Raw genomic sequence first — 21,322 nt, 5'->3', positions numbered from 1 at the left:
AAGTCACTGAATGGTTGGACTAGGGGAAAGCCGCGGACATAGTATACCTTGACTTCAGTAAGGCATTCGATAATGTATCACATAACATCCTCATTAAGAAGATGATCAAGTATGGAATTGACAAAAAATCAGTTAGATGGATTCACAACTGGCGTAATGATCGGGCGCAACGAGTAATACTAAATTTATACACATCAACCTGGGGGAAAATCAAAATCGGGGACCGCAAGGCTCTGTCCTGTGCCCAGTGCAGTTTAACATCTTTATAAATGATCTGGAAAATGGAATTACTGTGAAACTCCTAAAATCCACAGATGATACTAAGATAGGAGCAGTAGACAACACTATAGGAAAGAAATTGTATTCAAAAGGATCTAGACAGTGAGGGCAGTCAGAGTGGAACAGGCGACCACAGGAGGTGGTGAGCTCTCCATCAATGGCACTCTTCAAGCGAAAACTGGATAAACATATAGCTGGGATGATTTAGGAAGGCCTGCACTCACAGGGGGTTGGACCCAATGGCCCTTGAGGTCCCTTCCAACTCTACCATTCTATGATTCTGACATACATGTCGTACACACACGGCTCTGCTACATACACATTGTACACACACGGCTCTGCTACATACACATTGTACACACACGGCTCTGCTACATACACATTGTACACACACGGCTCTGCTACATACACATTGTACACACACGGCTCTGCTACATACACATTGTACACACACGGCTCTGCTACATACACATTGTACACACACGGCTCTGCTACATACACATTGTACACACACGGCTCTGCTACATACACATTGTACACACACGGCTCTGCTACATACACATTGTACACACACGGCTCTGCTACATACACATTGTACACACACGGCTCTGCTACATACACATTGTACACACACAGCTCTGCTCCGTACATGTGGTACACACAAGGCTCCGCTCCATCCACACTGTAAACCCCTCCTGACCCCACACATAACCTTCCCCTCATCCAGCACCATGACACCCAGCACAGCAGAGTCCTGCATACACTGAGGAGCTGATCATGTGACCCCTGACTCCTCCCCTCCATGTGACATCATCACAGGTCCTGGAAGCACAGAGCAGCCATATATCTAGTGTGCGGCTCTGCAGGAGGAGGTGTGTGGAGATTCCCCATTACTGGGCTCAGGCTCCATACACATTAGATGCTGGGGAGAACAATCGCTCTATAGAAGAGAATTCTCCTGATTGCCCCGTGAAGGATGGATATGGACAGGGACAAGATGGCGGAGAGGATATTGCACCTCACCCTAGAGATCCTCTTCCGGCTTACTGGAGAGGTGAGAGATTCTGATGACGTCACATTACACCATTCTTATCTATGGGAATAACAGATGGACAGAACTGGAGAGGTGAGGACTCTGGAAATGTCTGGAGTGAGATTTCTTACTGTGTCTCTCCATAACCAGGATTACACAGTAGTGAAGAAGACCTCTAGTGAGCGCTGTCAGGCCCCTGTGTCTGAGGGATGGGGAAGACCCCTGAGCCCAATCACGGGGCCTCACCCCCCGATACATGAGGACATCAATGACCAGAAGATCCTAGACCTCACCTACAAGATGATTGAGCTGCTGACTGGAGAGGTGACACTGCTGGGAATGCTGGGACATTATACAGTAACGCTATGAAGGGATCGGGGGTGACGGTATCATTGTATGTGTCAGGTTCCTATAAGGTGTCAGGACGTCACCGTCTATTTCTCCATGGAGGAGTGGGAATATTTAGAAGGACACAAAGATCTGTACAAGGACGTCATGATGGAGGTTCCCCGGCCCCTCACATCACCAGGTAATAGACAGGACTAAATACACACGGCCTATAATTATCTGTATGTAAGGAATGAATTCAGTCCCTGTATGTGTCTCCTCCAGGTCTATCCAGTAAGAGGACAACACCAGAGAGATGTCCCCGTCCTCTTCTCCCACAGGACTGTAAACAAGAAGATCCCGATGTTCCTCAGGATCATCAGGTAGATGGAGAGAAGGTGCCATGAAATCTCCCTATGATGTGTAGACGGCTGTGAGGGGCTTGTGCTCAGTCTTGTTTTATCCTCCAGTATTATATGTGTTATACTTGTGTAATGAGAGCGGTGGAGATGGCAGGATTAGAGCTGATCATAGATGGGACTTCTCCATCTGTCTGTGACTTCTACAATATTTGTTTCAGGGGGAAGATCTGACCCATATTAATACTACAGAGACATATGTGAGGGGTGATGAGCGGAGTAAAGAGGAGATTCCTACAGATAACCGCCCAGGTGAGTAGTGACCACTAAATGCAGAGAAGTCACAGATTCTTCTCATTCAGCAGCTGCTACAATGTGGGACTAAGAAGAAGGAACAAAACTTATTATCCTAAAGATAAGGTGTAAGAGGTTTCCCGTACATCCTAGACACGGGGAATGGGCAGATTATAGTAGAATGAATATCCTTTCTTATGTAGATATAGAATGAACATGGAAACAGTACAATCTATTTCATAATGAACACTTATTCCATATAATACATGTATATACAGTGGATCTAAAATGTCTACACACCCCTGACAAAATGCCAGATTTTGTCATGGAAAACAAATCATACAATAGAAGAATAATTTCAGGACTTTTCCTACCTTAAATCTTTTTGAGTGGAAAAAAAAAAGCTAAAATAATGTGATTTGCATAAATCTTCACACCATTAATCTAATACTTTGTTGAAAGTTCCTTTGAATTTATTACAATATTTTTGGGTCAGAGTCGATCAATTTCACATCTAGAATTGTGGATCTTAGCCCGTTCTTCCTTGCTGTATCTCTTTATCTGGAAGACTCTGTGAACATCTCCTGTGTACAGCGCCCTCTTCAGGTCCACACAGACTTTCTATTAAATTCAGGTATGGGCTCTGGTTGGGCCATTCCAGAAGTTACATCTTCTGGAAAAGCTATTCTTTGCTGATTTGGTGATCAGATACAGTTGTTGTCCTGCAGAAAGGTAAAAATTAACTTTATATTCAGCTTTTTTGCTAAAACTTTTCATAATTCTTTTCACCTTGACTAAAACCCCAGTTCCAGTTGACAAAGAACTGCCCAACAGCATAAGGCCGAATACACCATGCTTCACTGTGGTTATGGTAATCTTTTGTTGGGGAAAGATTAGTTCTGGACAGGAGAAATAGCCAGGCATCGGACTCTGGCATCTCCACCATTAGGGGTAACTTTGAGGTTAGGGATAGCTTACGGTCCCCTCGCCTGAGAGACAGTATAGGAGCCCCATGCCCCTTGCTATACCTGCAGTCACATTAGAGGGCAGACTCTATATATTTTTTTTTTTCCTATGGCAAAAAGGGACACTTTATCAGTGCCTGACTCTCTGTCCCCAGGGAAAGACTGCAGTCAGAAACCTCCTAGATCCAGGTTGTTTGGAGGATCCTAAACTGGGTCTACGTATATATTCCACAATGATCTCACAATGTTTAATACCCGCAAGGGTTAAGGTTGGGGGCCGAAAAATTCCTATTACAGTTTTTCTAAACAGTGGTTCAGGAGCAAACATGATTGATCAACAGTTTGCTCGTCCTACAGGTTGGATTTAAAGACGTTGTAACACGTGCGGCCCGTGTAGCGGCAGCAAGCAGGATTAGTTGACGCACTGGACTACAGGAGGACCCCGGCTTACCCTTTAATGGGAGAGGCTTAACTAAGCACCCACCGCGAGGCGGATGCCAGGTACCACTTCCAGGAAAGTGACCGGGACTGTGGTAGCTGGCCCCAGGATGGGTGACTGAGTCAGGTACAGGCGGGATGACACGGGGATAACGAAATCGGACAACTAGCTAGACAGACAATACACTCACTGAGAACGTTGCACAGGCACCTCCCCTAATAGAATGCATTTCCTAGAAATAGCACGCCGGCCCTTTAAGATGAGAGCCAGTGTGTGCACATGTCTTAGGTGCACTCCTGGGAGCTTTGTGCAGCATGTACAGGGCCCGGGAGGGGAGGAAGGCAGGAGAGCACGAGGAAGGACGCTTGGCAGCAAGAGAGAACGGGACGCAGCTAGGGCGGGGAGTAAGTCGGCGTCCCAGTAGAGACCAGGGCTGTGGAGTCGGTAAGCCAAACTTTCGACTCCGACTCCTCAATTTCTCTTGCACCGACTCCGACTCCTACATATATTGCTTATAGTTAGGTGAAAAATGTATTGTAGTACATGAACATGTGTATGTGAACATCAGACATTTAATAATTTTTATGATACAATCATCAAGATATTTGGATAGAACATAAAATATATTTATTTGATACAACTTTAGAACACAAAAAACTGTAATAAATTGTAAATATGTAATACACTATGTAATATACAGTAGATTACATATATATCTTGTGTGTGTGTATTTATCTTGTGTGTATGTGTGTGTATAATATATATATATATATATATATATATATATATATATATATATATATATATATATATATATATATTATACACACACATACACACAAGATAAATACACACACACAAGATATATATGTAATCTACTGTATATTACATAGTGTATTACATATTTACAATTTATTACAGTTTTTTGTGTTCTAAAGTTGTATTCTAATAAAATATACTTATTAGAATACAACTTTAGAACACAAAAAACTGTAATAAATTGTAAATATGTAATACACTATGTAATATACAGTAGATTACATATATATCTTGTGTGTGTGTATTTATCTTGTGTGTATGTGTGTGTATAATATATATATATATATATATATATATATATATATATATATATATATTATACACACACATACACACAAGATAAATACACACACACAAGATATATATGTAATCTACTGTATATTACATAGTGTATTACATATTTACAATTTATTACAGTTTTTTGTGTTCTAAAGTTGTATTCTAATAAGTATATTTTATGTTCTATCTAAATATCTTGATTATTGTATCATAAAAATAATTAAATGTCTGATGTTCACATTGTGCTACAATACATTTTTCACTTAAATATAAGCATTATACTAAATGTTATTATTTAGTAAAATATTCAGCACATTCTGGATTGCACTACTGTCCCCAATATATTATATATTTTAGGAGTCGGAGTCGGTGCATTTTATACCGACTCCGACTGCACCAAAATGACCTCCGACTCCGACTCCACAGCCCTGGTAGAGACGCCGGTTGTAGAGGTGTTTATCAAATCATTTTCTGATATTTGCCATTCATTTTTCACCTCTTACTCTGGAGAGGGAGCTTTTTGTCTGTGTACATGGGCTGGAACTTCGTAAAGGGGCACTGCATTCAGAGCAGATTTCATGTTATGTTCTCAAGTGCATTTCTGCACAAATGGTATTGGTTTCGCTGGTTATCTAAGGCTAACCAGGGAAACCAATGACGATTTAGTCTCTGGAAAGCACCTGTGGAGTCAAACGCAGGATTAAAGATTGCAAATAATTCCTTGTCATGCCTAGTACATTGTAGTGCCCATACAGTGTGCTTAGCTCATGCTCCTGTAAACCTGCATCCCGTAAATTAAGCAGGCTCTCCTCACTACAACAATGCCAAACATGTGGAAGCTAACTGTGGTTTAGGCACATTGTGAGGCTCAGAAAGGATGGAGGCATTTGGATTTTGAAGTGCAGATTTTACTGGATTTCTTCTTTGAGGTGGGAGTCATATTGTTTTTCTAGAGCCTTTGTGCTACCAGTAATGTGGAAGCCCCCTATATTTCCGTTAATAGATGATGGACCTGATTTGGGACTTGTATTTTTGTGGGTTGAGTTGAATGCTATTTGGTAGCGATTTGGGTACAGAACATTTTGGATCAGTCCACATTTATCCTGTGGTCTATGCTGAGCACTTACATCGCGGTTTCCATCTACATGTCCAAAATACGTGATTTAGGCGAAACCCCTAGTGGATTCATTCACTAATGAGGCAGCAGTTATTCCCAAATCTGTTTAGCCTCCGTTCAGCGGTGTCCGTCTTTTCATAGGTGAACAAAACTGTTGATGACTGCATTTTTGTGCACGCCTGAAAAGACTCGTAAAAAGATAGATACCAGACCACAGGCCAGATGGGAGTTCAAAGTGACTCCCTCTACCTCATTACAGTGAATTTTCATTTGGAAATTTTGTGTGAATCATGTTTTTCAGAGGTTTACACCAAATCCCCAGTGTAAGCACTCACAGTAGCGCTGGATAAATGTGAGCCGCTCTGTACTGCGATCTGTGGGAGGCAGAATGAACAAATCAATAGCAGTTGAAGAATTTGCTTTATTTAATTTTTTTTCACCGTACACCATGCAGTATAAGTGACTAGGCGACTTTATTCCTCAGGTCAGTACGATTAGCGCGATACCAGATTTATAATTTATTTTTTTTTAGGTTTTACTGCTATCACATAACAACGCTTTTTTTTTTTTTTTTTACAAATTAAAGGTTTTTTTGCATCACTGGCTTCTGAAGGCTATAATCTTTTTATTTTTCTGCTGACAATCATGTGAGGGCTTGTTTTTTTTTGCGGGATGAGTTGGAGTTTTTATTGGCACCATTTTGGGCAGCAATGTTTTTTGATAATTTTCTATTCCGTTTTTTTGTGAGGCAGAATCAAAAAAGATTTTTTTTGTTTTTCTTCCCGCCATTCACCATGTCATAAAAGTGATAAGATGGCTTTATTCTTTGTGTCAGTACGATTACAGCGATACCATATTTATGTAGGTTTTTTCAAATGTTTTGCTGTTTTTACACCATAAAAACTATTTTGTAGAAAATAAAAAAACGGTTTTGCATTGCTGTATTCTGAGAGCTATAGCTTTATTTTTTCGCTGATGGAGCTGTATGGTGGTTTGTTTTTTGCAGGGCAAGATGTAATTTTCAGCTGTAGCATTTTTATTTACATATGACTTTTTGATTGCATTTTATTCCACTTTTTGTTAGCTGTATGATCAAAAAAAGTTTTTGCCTTTTTTGTTTTTTAATTTTTTTTTTTTACTATGGTTACAGTTTTTTTAGATCAAATTGTTACGGATGCGGCGATACCAAATATGTATACTTTTTCTTTTATATATTTTTTACACAAATATATTTATGGGAATACTCTTTTTTTTTTTTTTTTTGTTCTTTATTTTCTGATTTCTTTTTTAACCTTTTTACTTAGTCCCTATATGGGACATTAACTTTTGCTGCCCTGACCGCAGCTGCACTGTACTGCAACTACTGTATCTATCATTGCAGTACAGTGCAGCACTCAAAAGCTTTAGTGATCATGCTGCTGGCATGATCCCTTAGCTTTCCCTTAGTCTCGTGATCCAAAAATGGTTATGATGACCTCGGTTAACCATGACAACAATCAGACCCTCGCGATTACATTGCAGGGGCACCAATCAGAGGGAAAAGGGAGCGCGATCCCTCTTCCAATCGCCTAAGTGCCGCGATGGATATTGATAGTGATATTTAGAGGGCTAAACTGCCAGGGTTGGCACAGAGACTGTCCTTGGCTGTGAAAGCCATGGCTCGGCTGTCAGAAAAGCAGAGTCCCTGGCAATGATCTTGCCGGGCACAGTGCCGGTGCCCCTGTGATTGTCATGCTTATACGTCCTTGGTCGGGAACTCCTTTCCAGCCAAGATGTATAGGTACGTCCAAATTCGTGAAGGAAATAAAGAGGCATTTCACAATGTCACTTTTCTAAACTGGGTTGCTCAGGAGCCATGGCCCGACACCAGGATCCCTTACTTTGCAGAGAATGGGGACCCGCTATATTGGGTTACCAAGCTGACGATTGAGGTAATTGCTGGTACCAGGGTCATATAGACGTAGGGTGTTGGACATGGCCCACATTCATGTCTTGGGGGTCATCTAGGGGTGGCAAGTACCAGGAAATGGAACCTGCAAAGGTTCTACTGGCTCAGCTGTCACAGAGAGATTGTGAAGTACTGTAGGTCCCATACCACCTGCCAGTTAACCTCCTCGGTTGCTTATTTTCGTAATCCCTTAGTACCACTACCCATCATAGAGGTTCAATTTGGCCATATTGCCATTGATTTAGTGGGAACTGCTGGTCATATCCACAGGGGGGCATCAATATATCCTCGTGGTTGTGGACTCTGCAACACAGTACCTGGAGCCGGTACCATTAAGAATCTCTTCTGCTAATAGTATAGCCCTGGAGTTGGTCCACATTTTCTCTGAAACCGTATTGATAAAGGAGATCCTGATGGACTAAGGGACTCCCTTCATGCCAAAGGTAATGAGAGAATTTTATATACCACTGCATATCACACAACTATGGACTTCAGTGTACCACCCACAGATGAATGGCGTTGTGTAGAGATTTAACAAAACCTTTTAAGACAATGCTCAAAAAAATCGTGGAGAAGGATGTCCAAGATTGGGACTGTCTACAGCCATATCTGTTATTTTCCATTAGAGAAGGTCCCAAGGCATCTACTGAGTTTTTCCATTTGAACTCCTGTATGGCTCAAATCTTCGTGCACTCCCAGACATAGTGAAGGAGACCTGGGAAGAAGTTACTCCCCACAGGAGCATCACCAGGCATGTGACCAAGATGTAATAGAGGATTGCAAAGGTGATGCTAATTGTGAGAGAGAGAGCCTCGTCTAGGCGAAAAAGGCCCAGGTAGGGGTGTACAATCGCTTGGCCAAGTTTAGACACTTCAGTCCCTTGGACGGAGTGTTGGAGTTAATACGCACAGAAGCGAGCAAATTTCTGGCCAAATGGTGGTGGAAAAACTGGGAGAAGTGAACAATAAGCTCCATTAGCAGGAAAATCAACAAAAGCCCTATAAAATAGACCACATCAACCTGATCAAGCCTTGGCAAGATAGGGAGGCGGTGCCTGGTGGCCAATCCCAGTGACGATATTGAGGATGCCACGGTGGAAGAGACATTGTCACCAGCCCAGACACAGCAGTGCCGGGAATTGCGCTGGCAAAACCTAAACGTGTTCTCAGAATTGCCGGTATGTACACATTCTTAAGGAACCAAATGTGCAGGTAAACTTGAAGCTGTATCAGATACTCAAAGCTGGGAGTAGATTGAAAAGGAGGTGAACAGAGTGTTGAGCTTAAACATCATTGAGGAATCTAAGAGCGGCTGGTCCAGCCCATTGTCTTCGTTTCACTAAGGTTGATAGCTTCACTGATATCAAACCCAAAGGTAGACTCCAGCATGCTATCTGCTGAGAAGGTTAATTGGCCATCATAAGGGCCAGGGTTTTTGTGAACAGTCAAAGAGATTGGTAGGATAGCTGTTCACATATCTCCACTCTAGGGTGTGGTTAGGCAGGTAATACTTCTGCAATCACATTATATTGGTTGTTTCTTTTTTTGCTTTCCTCTCAAAATGATTTGTTTTCATTCAATTGAATAGATTATAGATGACATTAAAGGGGGAAAAAGTTATGAAGTGATTCTTCTTGATAGGACTGAAAAGTTTTGTTTTTTTTTGTTATGTTTTTTTTCATTTTACTTGTTCTTCTAGGTTATGCCTTCAGTGTCCGATCTCTTCTCCTGATCAGAGCGATGCTTCAGCATTGCTCTGATCAGGAGAAATGCTGTGTTACTGTGAGTGCTGATGCTCTGCCGGCACGTTCCTAGGAAACACGTCATGGCAGTAACAGCACCCATCATCTATCCCCACTCTGCATTGCCAATGCATTGGTGCCCCGTGATCATGTCCCGAGGCCACCAATGGTGGCATGGAATGATGCGATCCCTGCCCGAGCGCGTTAGATCGCGATGTCAGAGTTTGACAACGCGATCTAAGGTGTTAAAATGCGCTGGTGGATCTCTGATCCACCCATGCCTATTAGTCGCACATGTCTGCTGATCAGATCAGCAGATATGTGTGGGAATGGCTGGACGGCTAAGGACGTACGAGTATGTTCTTGGTCGTGAAGGGTTTAATGGCTTTCTACCAGCTTTGACTTAATGGGTCATTAGAATAGTTGGACTTTTGGGGGGCAGAATTTAGGTTCACCACCTACTGGGGCTGGGGGAAGCATATGATTAATAAAAAGCCAAATAAACAAAGCATCACTCACTAGTCACAGCCCCTGCTGCTTTGATTCTTATCTCCTGCCTTTCTGTACTTGACTTAAGTCATAATGTGCCATATACAGTACAACAAGTGAGCGCTGCAGCCCATTAATACCCTCACAGTATAGGTGATGCAATGGTCATGTGTGATATCGTGCTATTCATCACAGCAGCCAAGTAGACTAAGAACGGGAAGAGCACTAAAGTGGCAGCCTTGCAATGGTAATGGATTCAACAAGCGAGTAATGCTTATTTTAATGATTTATCACTTCCTCCCTTAACCAACTTTTTTTTGACAGCTTGAGAAAAACACTTTACAAATTTAATTTGCAATTCAAATTTTACACGTTCTACAAAGTCAAAGCTTCTTCATATATAATCGCACTGCTCCTCCGTTGTGCGGTAAAATGCAAGTGGCTGTCAGAGATTGCGCTAGACAGACCCCCCCCCTAATAGTACTGATTGACCGACTCATTTATGACTCTCCATTGAGGGTCTTACCCAAAATAGTGGTGACCGACACTCTGAGACATTAACCTAGGAAGATACTGAATTCAACAATGAATTCACACTGAATTGGAAAACTGCTAGAGCTGATCCTGGTGGCCTGATATCATTATATAGTGGTCCTTGTTTTGTGGTCTACGATTAGAATGTGAACAGATTTGTCACTGATATCTTAGTGAATAATCAAATTTTACATATTACATATCGAATTCTATATAATCGAACATGACTTGCAGCTTTATTGGACATTTGATATAGTTTTAAAAAAAATGTTTCCAAGATTATATTATTGAACAAGTAATAAGTGTTATTGTTTGCAGGGGACTGCATTAGGACTTCAGAGGGACTTTTGGCATTTTCAGATTTTCAATCAGATGATGTTGGTATGCCACAAGACACATATGAAGAACATTGTGTTATCCCAGCTGTATCCTCAGTGCTTCACAGCAAAGATCTCTCATCAGATCCTATTAAACGGGTTCTATCTTTTGATTCATCACAGGCTATTCAGGAAAATAAAAGTCATAGAAAGGATGTTAGAAATATCAAAGAAAAGAAGAAATTTTCATGTTTAGAGTGTGGAAAATATTATAATTCTCAATCAAACCTTGTTGCACATAAGAGAACTCACACAGAAGAAAAGCCATTTTCATGTTCAGAGTGTGAGAAATATTTTTATTGTAAATCAAACCTTGTTGCACATCAGAGAACTCACACAGGGGAGAAGCCATATCCATGTCAAGAATGTGGGAAATGTTTTGCAGAAAAATCAAAACTTTTTAGACATCAGAGAATTCATGCAGGATTAAAACCATTTCCATGTTTAGAATGTGGAAAATGTTTTATCCAGAAATCTGATCTTTTTAAACATCAGAGAACTCACACAGGGGAGAAGCCATTTTCATGTTCAGACTGTGGGAAATGTTTTGGACATAAATCAACTCTTGTTACACATCAGAAAACTCACACAGGGGAGAAGCCATATTCATGTTCAGATTGTGGGAAATGTTTTGCAAATAAATCATCTCTTTTCACACATCACAGAAGTCACACAGGGGAGAAGCCATTTTCATGTTCAGAATGTGGGAAATGTTTTGGAGATAAATCAGCTCTTTGTAAACATCAGAAAACTCACATAGGGTAGAAGCCATATTCATGTTCAGATTGTGGGATTTGGTTAAAAGTCACATAGGGAAGAAGCTATATCTGTGTTGGGATTGTGGGAAATGCTTATCTTTCAAAACAATTCTTCTTAAACATTAAAAAGCTCACATAGGTGAAAAGCCATTTTCATACCCAGAATGTGGGAAATGTTTTATTGGAAAATAATAAATTATGTTTATGAGAAATTAAGGCTTGTTACACATAACGGGGTGACACTATATTTATGTACTGAATTTAAGGAATGGGTTTTTTTCCTATTAAAAAATGTAATATCAAAACAACTTATTTTTCACCCCTTTGAGCCAAAACTTGTTTTCCTGACCCTGGAGATTCTGACCAGTGTTAATTTATGTGGTAATAACTCTTAAATGCTTCAACAAAGAGTGATTCTGAGAATTCTTTTCTTCAGCGCTCTATTGGGAGACCCAGACGATTGACGATTGGGGTATAGCTACTGCCCTCCGGAGGCCACACAAAGCACTACACTAAAAAGTGCAAGGCCCCTCCCCCTCTGGCTATACCCCCCCGTGGTATCACGGGTTCTCCAGTTTTTAGCTTTGTGTGCGAAGGAGGTCAGACATCCACGCATAGCTCCACAGATTTTAGTCAGCAGTAGCTGCTGACTATTTCGGATGGAAGAAAAGAGGACACATATAGTGTCCCCAGCATGCTCCCTTCTCACCCCTGGATGGTGTTGTAAGGTTGAGGTACCTATTGCTGGTACGGAGGCTGGAGCCCACATGCTGCTTTCCTTCCACATCCCCCTGAGGGGCTCTGAGGAAGTGGGATCCTGCCGGCCTCAAAGCTCTGACGCCGGGCTCCATCCACAGACCCATTTGAACCTGCTGGATACGGAGCTGGAGTACCGTTCAGGGACATGGCCCTGCACCATTACAGGTACTCTGTGTCCCCGTACACACAGGCACAGCACACTCCAGACTTGCTGGGTGTGCTAGTGCGCCGGGGACAGTAAAGGGTTACAGTCACTGCAGCTTTGCTGAGTGACTTTGTGTTTTGGGAACTACCGCGCCGGACGCTCCGGGAGCGGCGGCGCGGCTGGGACTTGTAGTTCGCCGGGGACTGGGCGCCGACCGCGCTTTTACGGCGGCGGCGCTTATAACTCCAGTCCCCGGCTTCTGCGGCCTAGTGCCGCTTCGTTCCCGCCCCCTCCCTGTCACTCAGGGAAGGGGACAGGCGCTGAGCAATCAGCAGCGCCGAGGGCTGGAGCCTTTTTACATGCTCCAGCCCTCTCACTGCACTCTGTCGGACGCCGGATTCCCGCTCTGCCTTGGGGGCACGCCCACGGCCCGCCCCTACTCACACGAGCTGGGGAAGAAGCCGGCAGCCATTACTGCAGGGCTCGGGGCACCAAGGCAGGACAGTGGCGATCATACACCCGCTTATAGGCGGGCGGTAAGCGGCACACATAGTGCTGACACGATATAACTGCAGTGTATACATGTGTTGTTTTTAACTACATAGGTCGCTATATGCCCGCTTGGGGAGCGACACATCAGCAGCAGGAAAGCAGGTGTGCTAAAGCACAGGCTTTCTAGGCTGCTTGTTTTGCACGACTGAGGTGTTCATTTGTGTTTATGCTGATATGCTATACATTGCACTGTACAGTCGCTAGTTTTAGCTATATTCTTCTGGAATGGCTAGACTACAGCAGCAGAAAACCAAGGGTGCTGGGGCACAGGTTTTTTTCTATGCTGCTTGTATTGCATGGGCTGCAGTGTGCATTTGTACTTGTGCTTGTATGCTATACATTGCACTGTATGGTCACTCTTCTGGGCTATATTTCCCTAGATGACTAGTCTACAGCAGCAGAAGAGCAGAGGTGCCAGGGCACAGGCTTCTATGCTGCTTGTATTGCATGTGCTGCAGTGTTCATTTGTACTTGTGCTTGTATGCTATACATTGCACTGTAGGGTCACTCTTCTGGGCTATATTCCCCTAGATGACTAGTATACAGCAGCAGAAGAGCAGGGGTGCCAGGGCACAGGCTTCTATGCTGCTTGTATTGCATGTGCTGCAGTGTTCATTTGTACTTGTGCTTGTATGCTATACATTGCACTGTAGGGTCACTCTTCTGGGCTATATTCCCCTAGATGACTAGTATACAGCAGCAGAAGAGCAGGGGTGCCAGGGCACAGGCTTCTATGCTGCTTGTATTGCTTGTGCTGCAGTGGTCATTTGTACTTTATGCCTGTATGCTATACATTGCAATGTACGGTCACCAATCTTGGCTATATACTTCTAGATAGCTAGTCGGCAGCGGCAAAAAAGCAACACAGTTTTCAGTGCTGTTTTTACTACATGGGATGCTGTTCATGACACCGTCCCATTGTGTGCATGCTCCCCTGTAGCACGTCGTCTGCCGGGGTCTCTAGCACTTCGTCTGCCGGGGCTCTACTAGTTGTGGCCAAAGAAACCTCCTGTCAACCCTGTCCATGGACAGGGACGGAGTAGTCATAATATAGAGACTTGCACCCATGGGCAATCTACTTGAACAAAAGGCAGCTCTTCAGGGCTTTGATACTGACATCGCTCTCAATCCGGATACACCGGGTGGTAACGCCATACGGAATGATCCTATACCGTCCACCAATGGAAGGTTGGATCTTTCTCCCTCAGCTCCCCCAGTGGAGATAGGAGACGAACAGGAGAAGTTCCTTTTCAGTGTCTCACGCAGATATTGAGTATTTTTCTGGCCACGCTGACTTCAGAGAAGCAGTCCAGGAACACCACGCTTACCAGATAAGCGTCTTCTCCAAACGTTTTTAGGATACACGTTATCCCTTTTTTCCCCTGACGTGGTCAGCGCTGGACCCAGGGTCCAAAGGTGGATTCTCCAATCTCCAGGCTTGCATATAGAGCCATAGTTGCACTGGAGATGGGGCTTCACTTCAAGATGCCATTCACAGACAGATGGACTCTGGTTGAAATCTGTCTAGGAGGCTATCGGCGTGTCGGTTGCTCCGGCATCCACAGCCGTATTGGCAACCTAACCTTTTCTGCTGTTCTTGCGCAGCTGACCTTGAGCAGGGACATCTGTACCGCAGAGGCGTCCGTAACCCCGCAATGTCTGCACTGCGACTTACCCTGTTAATGCTGTCCTAAAAGTACAGTCGAGGTTTCGGTCCTTCCCAAGCTCCGGCAGGTCCCAATTGTCCTCGTGCAAAAGGGCTACAAAACCTCAGACGGGCTCAGATTCCGGCCGGGCTCAATCTCGCCCAAGGAAGGCAGTCGGAGGAACCGCTACCAAGGCGGTCTCCTCAGGACTCTCAGCTCTCTCTCTCTCTCTCCGCATCCGCGGTTGATGGCAGACTCCCCCGCCTTTGGCGACATTTAGCTGCCACAGGTCACAGACCGGTGGGTGACGGACATTGTGCTCACGTGCACAGGACAGTGTTCTGTTCTCGTCCTCCGACTCCATTCTTCAGAACGGCCCCACCTCTCCACCGAGCAGATGCCCTGCTGCAGGCGGTGGACGCTCTAACAGCAGAAGGAGTGGTGATCCCTGTCCCCCCTCAGGAACGAGGGCGAGGGTTTGTACTCCAATCTCTTTGTGGCTCCAAAAATGGACGGTTCCTTCCGTCCTGTTCTGGTTCTGAAACTGCTCAACGAGCATGCGAACGCCAGGCGGTTCCGGATGGGATCCCTCCGATCCGTCATTGCCTCAATGTCTCGAGGAGACTTCCTTGCCTCACCAGACATCAAAGATGCCTATCTCCACGTGCCAATTGCTACGGAGCACCAACGTTTTCTACGTTTTGTGATAGGAGACGAACATCTTCTGTTCGTAGCTCTGCCATTCAGTCTGGCGACAGCCCCACGGGTGGGCACCAAGGTCATGGCAGCAGTGGTAGCAGTCTTGCACTCTCACGGACACCCGGTGATTCCGTACTTGGACGATCTACTCGTCAAAGCAACCTCCCTCGAGGCATGCCAACTCAGCCTGAATGTTACGCTGGAGACTCTCCAGACTTTCGGGTGGATCATCAATTTGGCAAGGTCAAATCTGTCTCCGACTCAATCACTAACGTATCTCGGCAGGGAGTTTCATACTCTATCAGCCATAGTGAAGCTTCCGCTGAACCAGCAGCGTTCACTGCGGACAGAGGTGCAGTCTCTCCTTCAAGGCCAGTCGCACCCCTTAAGGCGCCTCATGCACTTCCTAAGGAAGATGGTGGCAGCCATCGAGGCAGTTCTCTTTGCGCAGTTTCATCTGCGCCAACGGCAATGGGACATTCTCCGCCAATGGGATGGGCAGTCAACCTCCCTGGACGGGAAGTCTCCCTTTCCCTGACGGCCGAGGACTCTCTGCAATAGTGGCTTATTCCCACCTCATTGCCATAGCCCCCATCCTGGGCAGTGGTCACGACAGATACGAGTCTGTCAGGGTGGGGAGCAGTTTGTCTCCGCCACATGGCTCAGGGGACGTGGACTCAGCAGGAGTCCACCCTTCAGTTCGATGTGCTGGAAATCGGGGCAGGGTATCTTACCCTATTAGCTTTCCAAAAGTGGCTAGAAGGGAGCAGATCCGAATCCAGTCGGTCATTTCCACAGCGGTGGCATACATCAACCACCAAGGAGGGACACGCAGTCAGCAGCCTTCCAGGAAGTCCGGCGAATCCTCATGTGGGTGGAGGACACAGCATCCACCATATCCGCAGTTCACATCCCGGGCGTAGAAAACTGGGAAGCAGGCTTCCTCAGTCGCCAGGGCATGGACGCGGGGGAATGGTCCCTTCACCCGGACGTGTTTCAGGAAATCTGTTGCCGCTGGGGGGGGGGCCGGACGTCGACCTAATGGCGTCTCGGCACACCAACAAGGTCCCGGCATTTATGGCACGATCGCGCGATCACAGAGCTCTGGCGGCAGACGCCTTAGTGCAAGATTGGTCGCAGTTCCGGCTCACATATGTGTTTCCACCTCTGGCACTCTTGCCCAGAGTACTGCGCAAAAATCAGATCCGATTGCAGCCGCGTCATACTCGTCGCACCAGACTGGCCGAGGAGATCGTGGTACCCGGATCTGTGGCATCTCACGGTCGGCCGACCGGGGTCACTACCAGACCGACCAGACTTACTGTCTCAAGGGCCGTTTTCTCCATCGGAATTCTGCGGCCCTGAACCTGACTGTGTGGCTTGTGTGTCCTGGATCCTAGCGTCTTCAGGATTATCCCAAGGGGTCGTTGCCACCATGAGACATGCTAGGAAGCCCACGTCTGCTAAGATCTACCACAGAACGTGGAAGGTTTTCTTAATCTGGTGCTCTACTCAGGGAGTGTCTCCCTGGCCATTTGCATTGCCTATCTTTCTTTCCTTCCTACAATAGGAGTTAGAAAAGGCCTTGTCGCTAGACTCCCTCAAAGGGCAAGTCTCAGCACTATCCGTGTTTTTTCAGAAGCGTCTAGCACGTCTTTCTAAGGTGCGCACGTTCCCGCAGGGGGTTTGTCATATCGTACCCCCGTACAAGCGGCCGTTGGATCCATGGGATCTGAACAGGGTTCTAGTTGCTCTCCAGAAGCCGCCTTTCGAGCCTCTGAAGGAAGTTTCCTTTTCTCGCCTGTCACAGAAGGTGGCGTTTCTCGTTGCGATCACATCGCTTCGGCGAGTGTCTGAGCTGGCAGCTTTGTCATCCAAGGCTCCCTTCCTGGTGTTTCACCAGGACAAGGTAGTGCTGCGCATCATTCCGGAGTTTCTCCCTAAGGTAGTATCCTCGTTTCATCTTAATCAGGATATCTCCTTACCGTCCTTTTGCACTCATCCGGTTCACCGGTATGAGAATGATTTACGTTTGCTAGATCTGGTGAGAGCACTCAGAATCTACATTTCACGCACGGCGCCCGTACGCCGTTCCGATGCCCTTGTCGCTGGTACGCGCAAGAGGTTGCAGGCTTCTAAAGCCACCCTGGCTCGATGGATCAAAGAACCAATTCTGGAAGCCTACCGTTTTGCAGGGCTTCCGGTTCTTTCAGGGCTGAAAGCCCATTCAACCAGAGCCGTGAGTGCGTCCTGGGCGCTACGACACCAGGCTTCGGCTCAACAGGTGTGCCAGGCAGCTACCTGGTCGAGTCTGCACACTTTCACCAAACATTATCAGGTGCATACCTATGCTTCGGCGGATGCCAGCTTAGGTAGAAGAGTCCTGCAGGCGGCAGTGACATCCCCGTAGGGGAGGGCTGTTTTGCAGCTCTAACATGAGGTATCTCTTTACCCACCCAGGGACAGCTTTTGGACGTCCCAATCGTCTGGGTCTCCCAATAGAGCGCTGAAGAAGAAGGGAATTTTGTTACTTACCGTAAATTCCTTTTCTTCTAGCTCTTATTGGGAGACCCAGCACCCGCCCTGTTGTCCTTCGGGATTTCTTGGTTGTTTGCGGGTACACATGTTGTTCATGTTGAACGGTTTTTCAGTTCTCCGACGTTATTCGGAGTTAATTTGTTTAAACCAGTTATTGGCTTCCTCCTTCTTGCTTTGGCACTAAAACTGGAGAACCCGTGATACCACGGGGGGGTATAGCCAGAGGGGGAGGGGCCTTGCACTTTTTAGTGTAGTGCTTTGTGTGGCCTCCGGAGGGCAGTAGCTATACCCCAATCGTCAATCGTCTGGGTCTCCCAATAAGAGCTAGAAGAAAAGGAATTTACGGTAAGTAACAAAATTCCCTTCTTTTGGGAGGCCACATTGTATGTCATCTTAGTAGTAAATTTAGGTCATTATGATTTGTATTTATGAAAATATCAAAAATTGTACAAAAAAATAAAAAAAATAGCAATTTTCAAACTTTGAATTTCTATGCTGTTAAAGGCGGAATGGCAATGTCACAAGTGTCTTGTCTGCAGGTTTCATCTTGTGTTGGAGTGGATTTACTTTCATTTGATGCTGAAAGGGTTAAGGACTCTTTCCTTTCTGGCTGAGATTACTCATAGCCTTTATAACAGCTGCAGCATCTTGTAATCAAACCCTTCCACTATATTTACCCACTCCTGGATTTACTCCATGCCAGTGATAGATCTTCTGTAGTGAACACTTTGAAGGAGCCTGTCTCTGGAGGAGTTGAGGTGTCATTCAGTTGCAGCTGTGAGATTTCCTGCTAAATAAACCAAGGAGTGGTATTGTTGTGGCTTTCCCCATTTCCCCACCCCGTTTCTCTTAGCTTCCTTGTGTTTTATTGTAGTAGTGGAATTCGTGTCTAACTGACCTCACTAGTTAAGGTAAGTTCAGGGTGAGCAAAGGCGTAGGAATGTTTGGAGTAGGATCCATCAGGTTATGTTGGGAAGCTCATCGATCAATCACAGGTGAGTGTGAGGTGGTGAACTCTCTCCCCTCTCCCTTTCGCCAGGGCCTTCCTCTACATTTTCCTTGGTTTTCCCCATCTGTTTCGCGCTGCACACCGAGCATTCCCTCATCCCAATGACATGCAAAAACTGAACCATATGGGAAGAAGTGGATCCACTAAACCACTGATCACGGTCTTACCCTGGAGGGGCGTGACTAAGCGGCTACCCGGTCTTCTCTAGAGCCTCTTGTGGTGAGGTTAGGTTTATGCTGCAGGTATTCGCCAGCTACACTCCAAGGAAGTTCCTGGATCTGTGGAAGCTGAAACTAGCAGAGATAGGCTAGCAAAAGTAGAGCCTCTGCTGGGACAGGATAAGGATAACTGGCAGGAAGGAAGCTGGTACAGGAACAGATGGATTCAAGATACAGGAACACATGCTTGTATCAGGACATGGACACAGATTCAGGTCACAGGAACACAGGCTGGTACTAGGACACAGGAACAGATCAAGAAATCAAGCTGCTACCAGCACACCGGAACGATTCAGAAAGACAGGCTGGTACAGGGACACAGGAACAGAATTAAGAATTCAGGCTGGAACCAGGAAACCAGAACAGGATCAGGAACTGAGTCATTGGGCAGGAACCAAATCAGAAATGGCATCGGAACTCAGGCATTGGGCTCAAACCAAGAACCAACAACCTAATCAGAACTCAGGCATCGAGCTGGAACCAAGAACAAAATCAGGAGCTCAGGCTGGAATGAGCATCTAGGAACAGGGTCAGGAATGGAATTGGAATGCAGTCATTGAGCTAGAAACAGGAATGGAATAGAATCTTGGGAATGGCCCGGGATACTGGAGCACATTCAGGAACTCTGAACAGGCTTGGGTACAGAATCGGGAACTGCTTGGGCAAGCCTCGAATCTAAAAAAGGATCCAGGGACTAAATAATGAGAAAGCAGCCAAAAGGCACCCAGTCTACAGATGAACAGTGTTGCACAGGCCGCTCATAATAAGGGAGGGTGGCTTAAATACCTGGTACTTTCCAGGGATAGGCTGAGGACACAATCAGAGACGTGCCTGGTACTTCTTATCACTAAGTTGCAAACAATGGATGGAAGAAAAGGGTTAATCTCCTGCCCCACCAAACCAGTCCAAATGATGTAGATAAAATGTGATTTATTGGTCAATGCGTTTCAAAGCCCTCAGAGGCTTCTTCATCAGGACACACAGGCATTTTATGGAGGTTGTGACTTGCACAAATACACAAGTGAGCCTTTCTGAGTTGTTTCATCTTTTCGTATGCCCTTAAGCCACATAGTCATACCAAACAAAATAGATAATAAATAACATTTTCCACATGTCTACTTTACCTCAGCATTATTTTGGAAACATAATTTGTTTGGTTAGGAAGTTAAAAGGGTACAAAGTTTGTCAGGAATTTCTTATCTTTCCAACAAACTGTATAAAACATTTTTTTTTGTGACCACATCACATTTGAAGTGACTTATATAGCCCTAAGTGAAAGAATATACCCAAATGTGACACCATTTTGAAAACTGCACCCCTGAAAGTGCTTAAAACCACATTCAAAAAGTTTATTCACCTTTTAAGTGCTTCACAGGAAATAAAGCAATGTGGAAGGAAAAATTAAAATTAATTTTTCTTACCAAAATGTCTTTAGCCCCAAATGTTTCATTTTTACAAGGATAACTGGAAAAAATAGACCTTATAAGTTGTGCAATTTCTTCTGAGTAGGCTGATACCATGTATGCGATGGAAAACTACTGTTTGGGCCCACGGCAGGGCTTGGAAAGAAAGGAGTGCCATTTGACTTTTTAAACTCAATTGTTAGCTGACGCAATGGTGCATTTAAAGAGGCTAAACAGTGACCACATTTTGGAAATTAGACCCCTCAAGGAATTTATCTAGCTGTTTAGTGAGCACCTTGAACCCTCAAGAGCACCATTTCAATTTTGGTGCACAAAATTGGTTAGAATAGATAGTGGTTGCCATGTTGTGTTTGCAGAGCCCCTAATGTGCCAAAATACTGGAAGCCCACACAAGGAACACTATTTTGGAAACTACACCCCACAAGAAACTTATCTTGAGGTGTGGTGAGCACCTGGAACTTGTAGGTGCTTACCAGAATTTTATAACGTTGAGTCGTGAACATACAGAATCACATTTTTCCTACAAAAATGTTGCTTTAGCTCCAAATTTCATTTTCACAAAGGTAACAAGAGA

General features: G+C 44.9%; 1 protein-coding gene across 1 annotated transcript; it reads left to right on the top strand.

The window, feature by feature from the left end:
* Positions 1-1,926: 1,926 nt before the first annotated feature.
* Positions 1,927-12,211, top strand: LOC142312339 (uncharacterized). Its single transcript, XM_075351273.1, has 3 exons — positions 1,927-2,022; positions 2,220-2,310; positions 10,942-12,211. Exon 3 carries the CDS (start codon positions 11,007-11,009, stop codon positions 11,763-11,765), a length of 759 nt encoding a protein of 252 aa, XP_075207388.1. The 5' UTR covers positions 1,927-2,022; positions 2,220-2,310; positions 10,942-11,006; the 3' UTR covers positions 11,766-12,211.
* The last annotated feature ends 9,111 nt before the right edge of the window (positions 12,212-21,322 follow it).

The sequence above is a fragment of the Anomaloglossus baeobatrachus genome, chromosome 5, assembly GCF_048569485.1.
Source record: "Anomaloglossus baeobatrachus isolate aAnoBae1 chromosome 5, aAnoBae1.hap1, whole genome shotgun sequence".
Classification (NCBI taxonomy): Eukaryota; Metazoa; Chordata; class Amphibia; order Anura; family Aromobatidae; genus Anomaloglossus; species Anomaloglossus baeobatrachus.
The sequence above is the reverse complement of the archived record's forward strand: the minus strand, read 5'-3'. Positions and strand labels throughout refer to the sequence as shown.

Coding starts and splice junctions, on each gene's coding strand:
- LOC142312339 (XM_075351273.1), top strand. CDS start 11,007: ATGCCACAAGACACATATGAAGAACATTGTGTTATCCCAGCTGTATCC.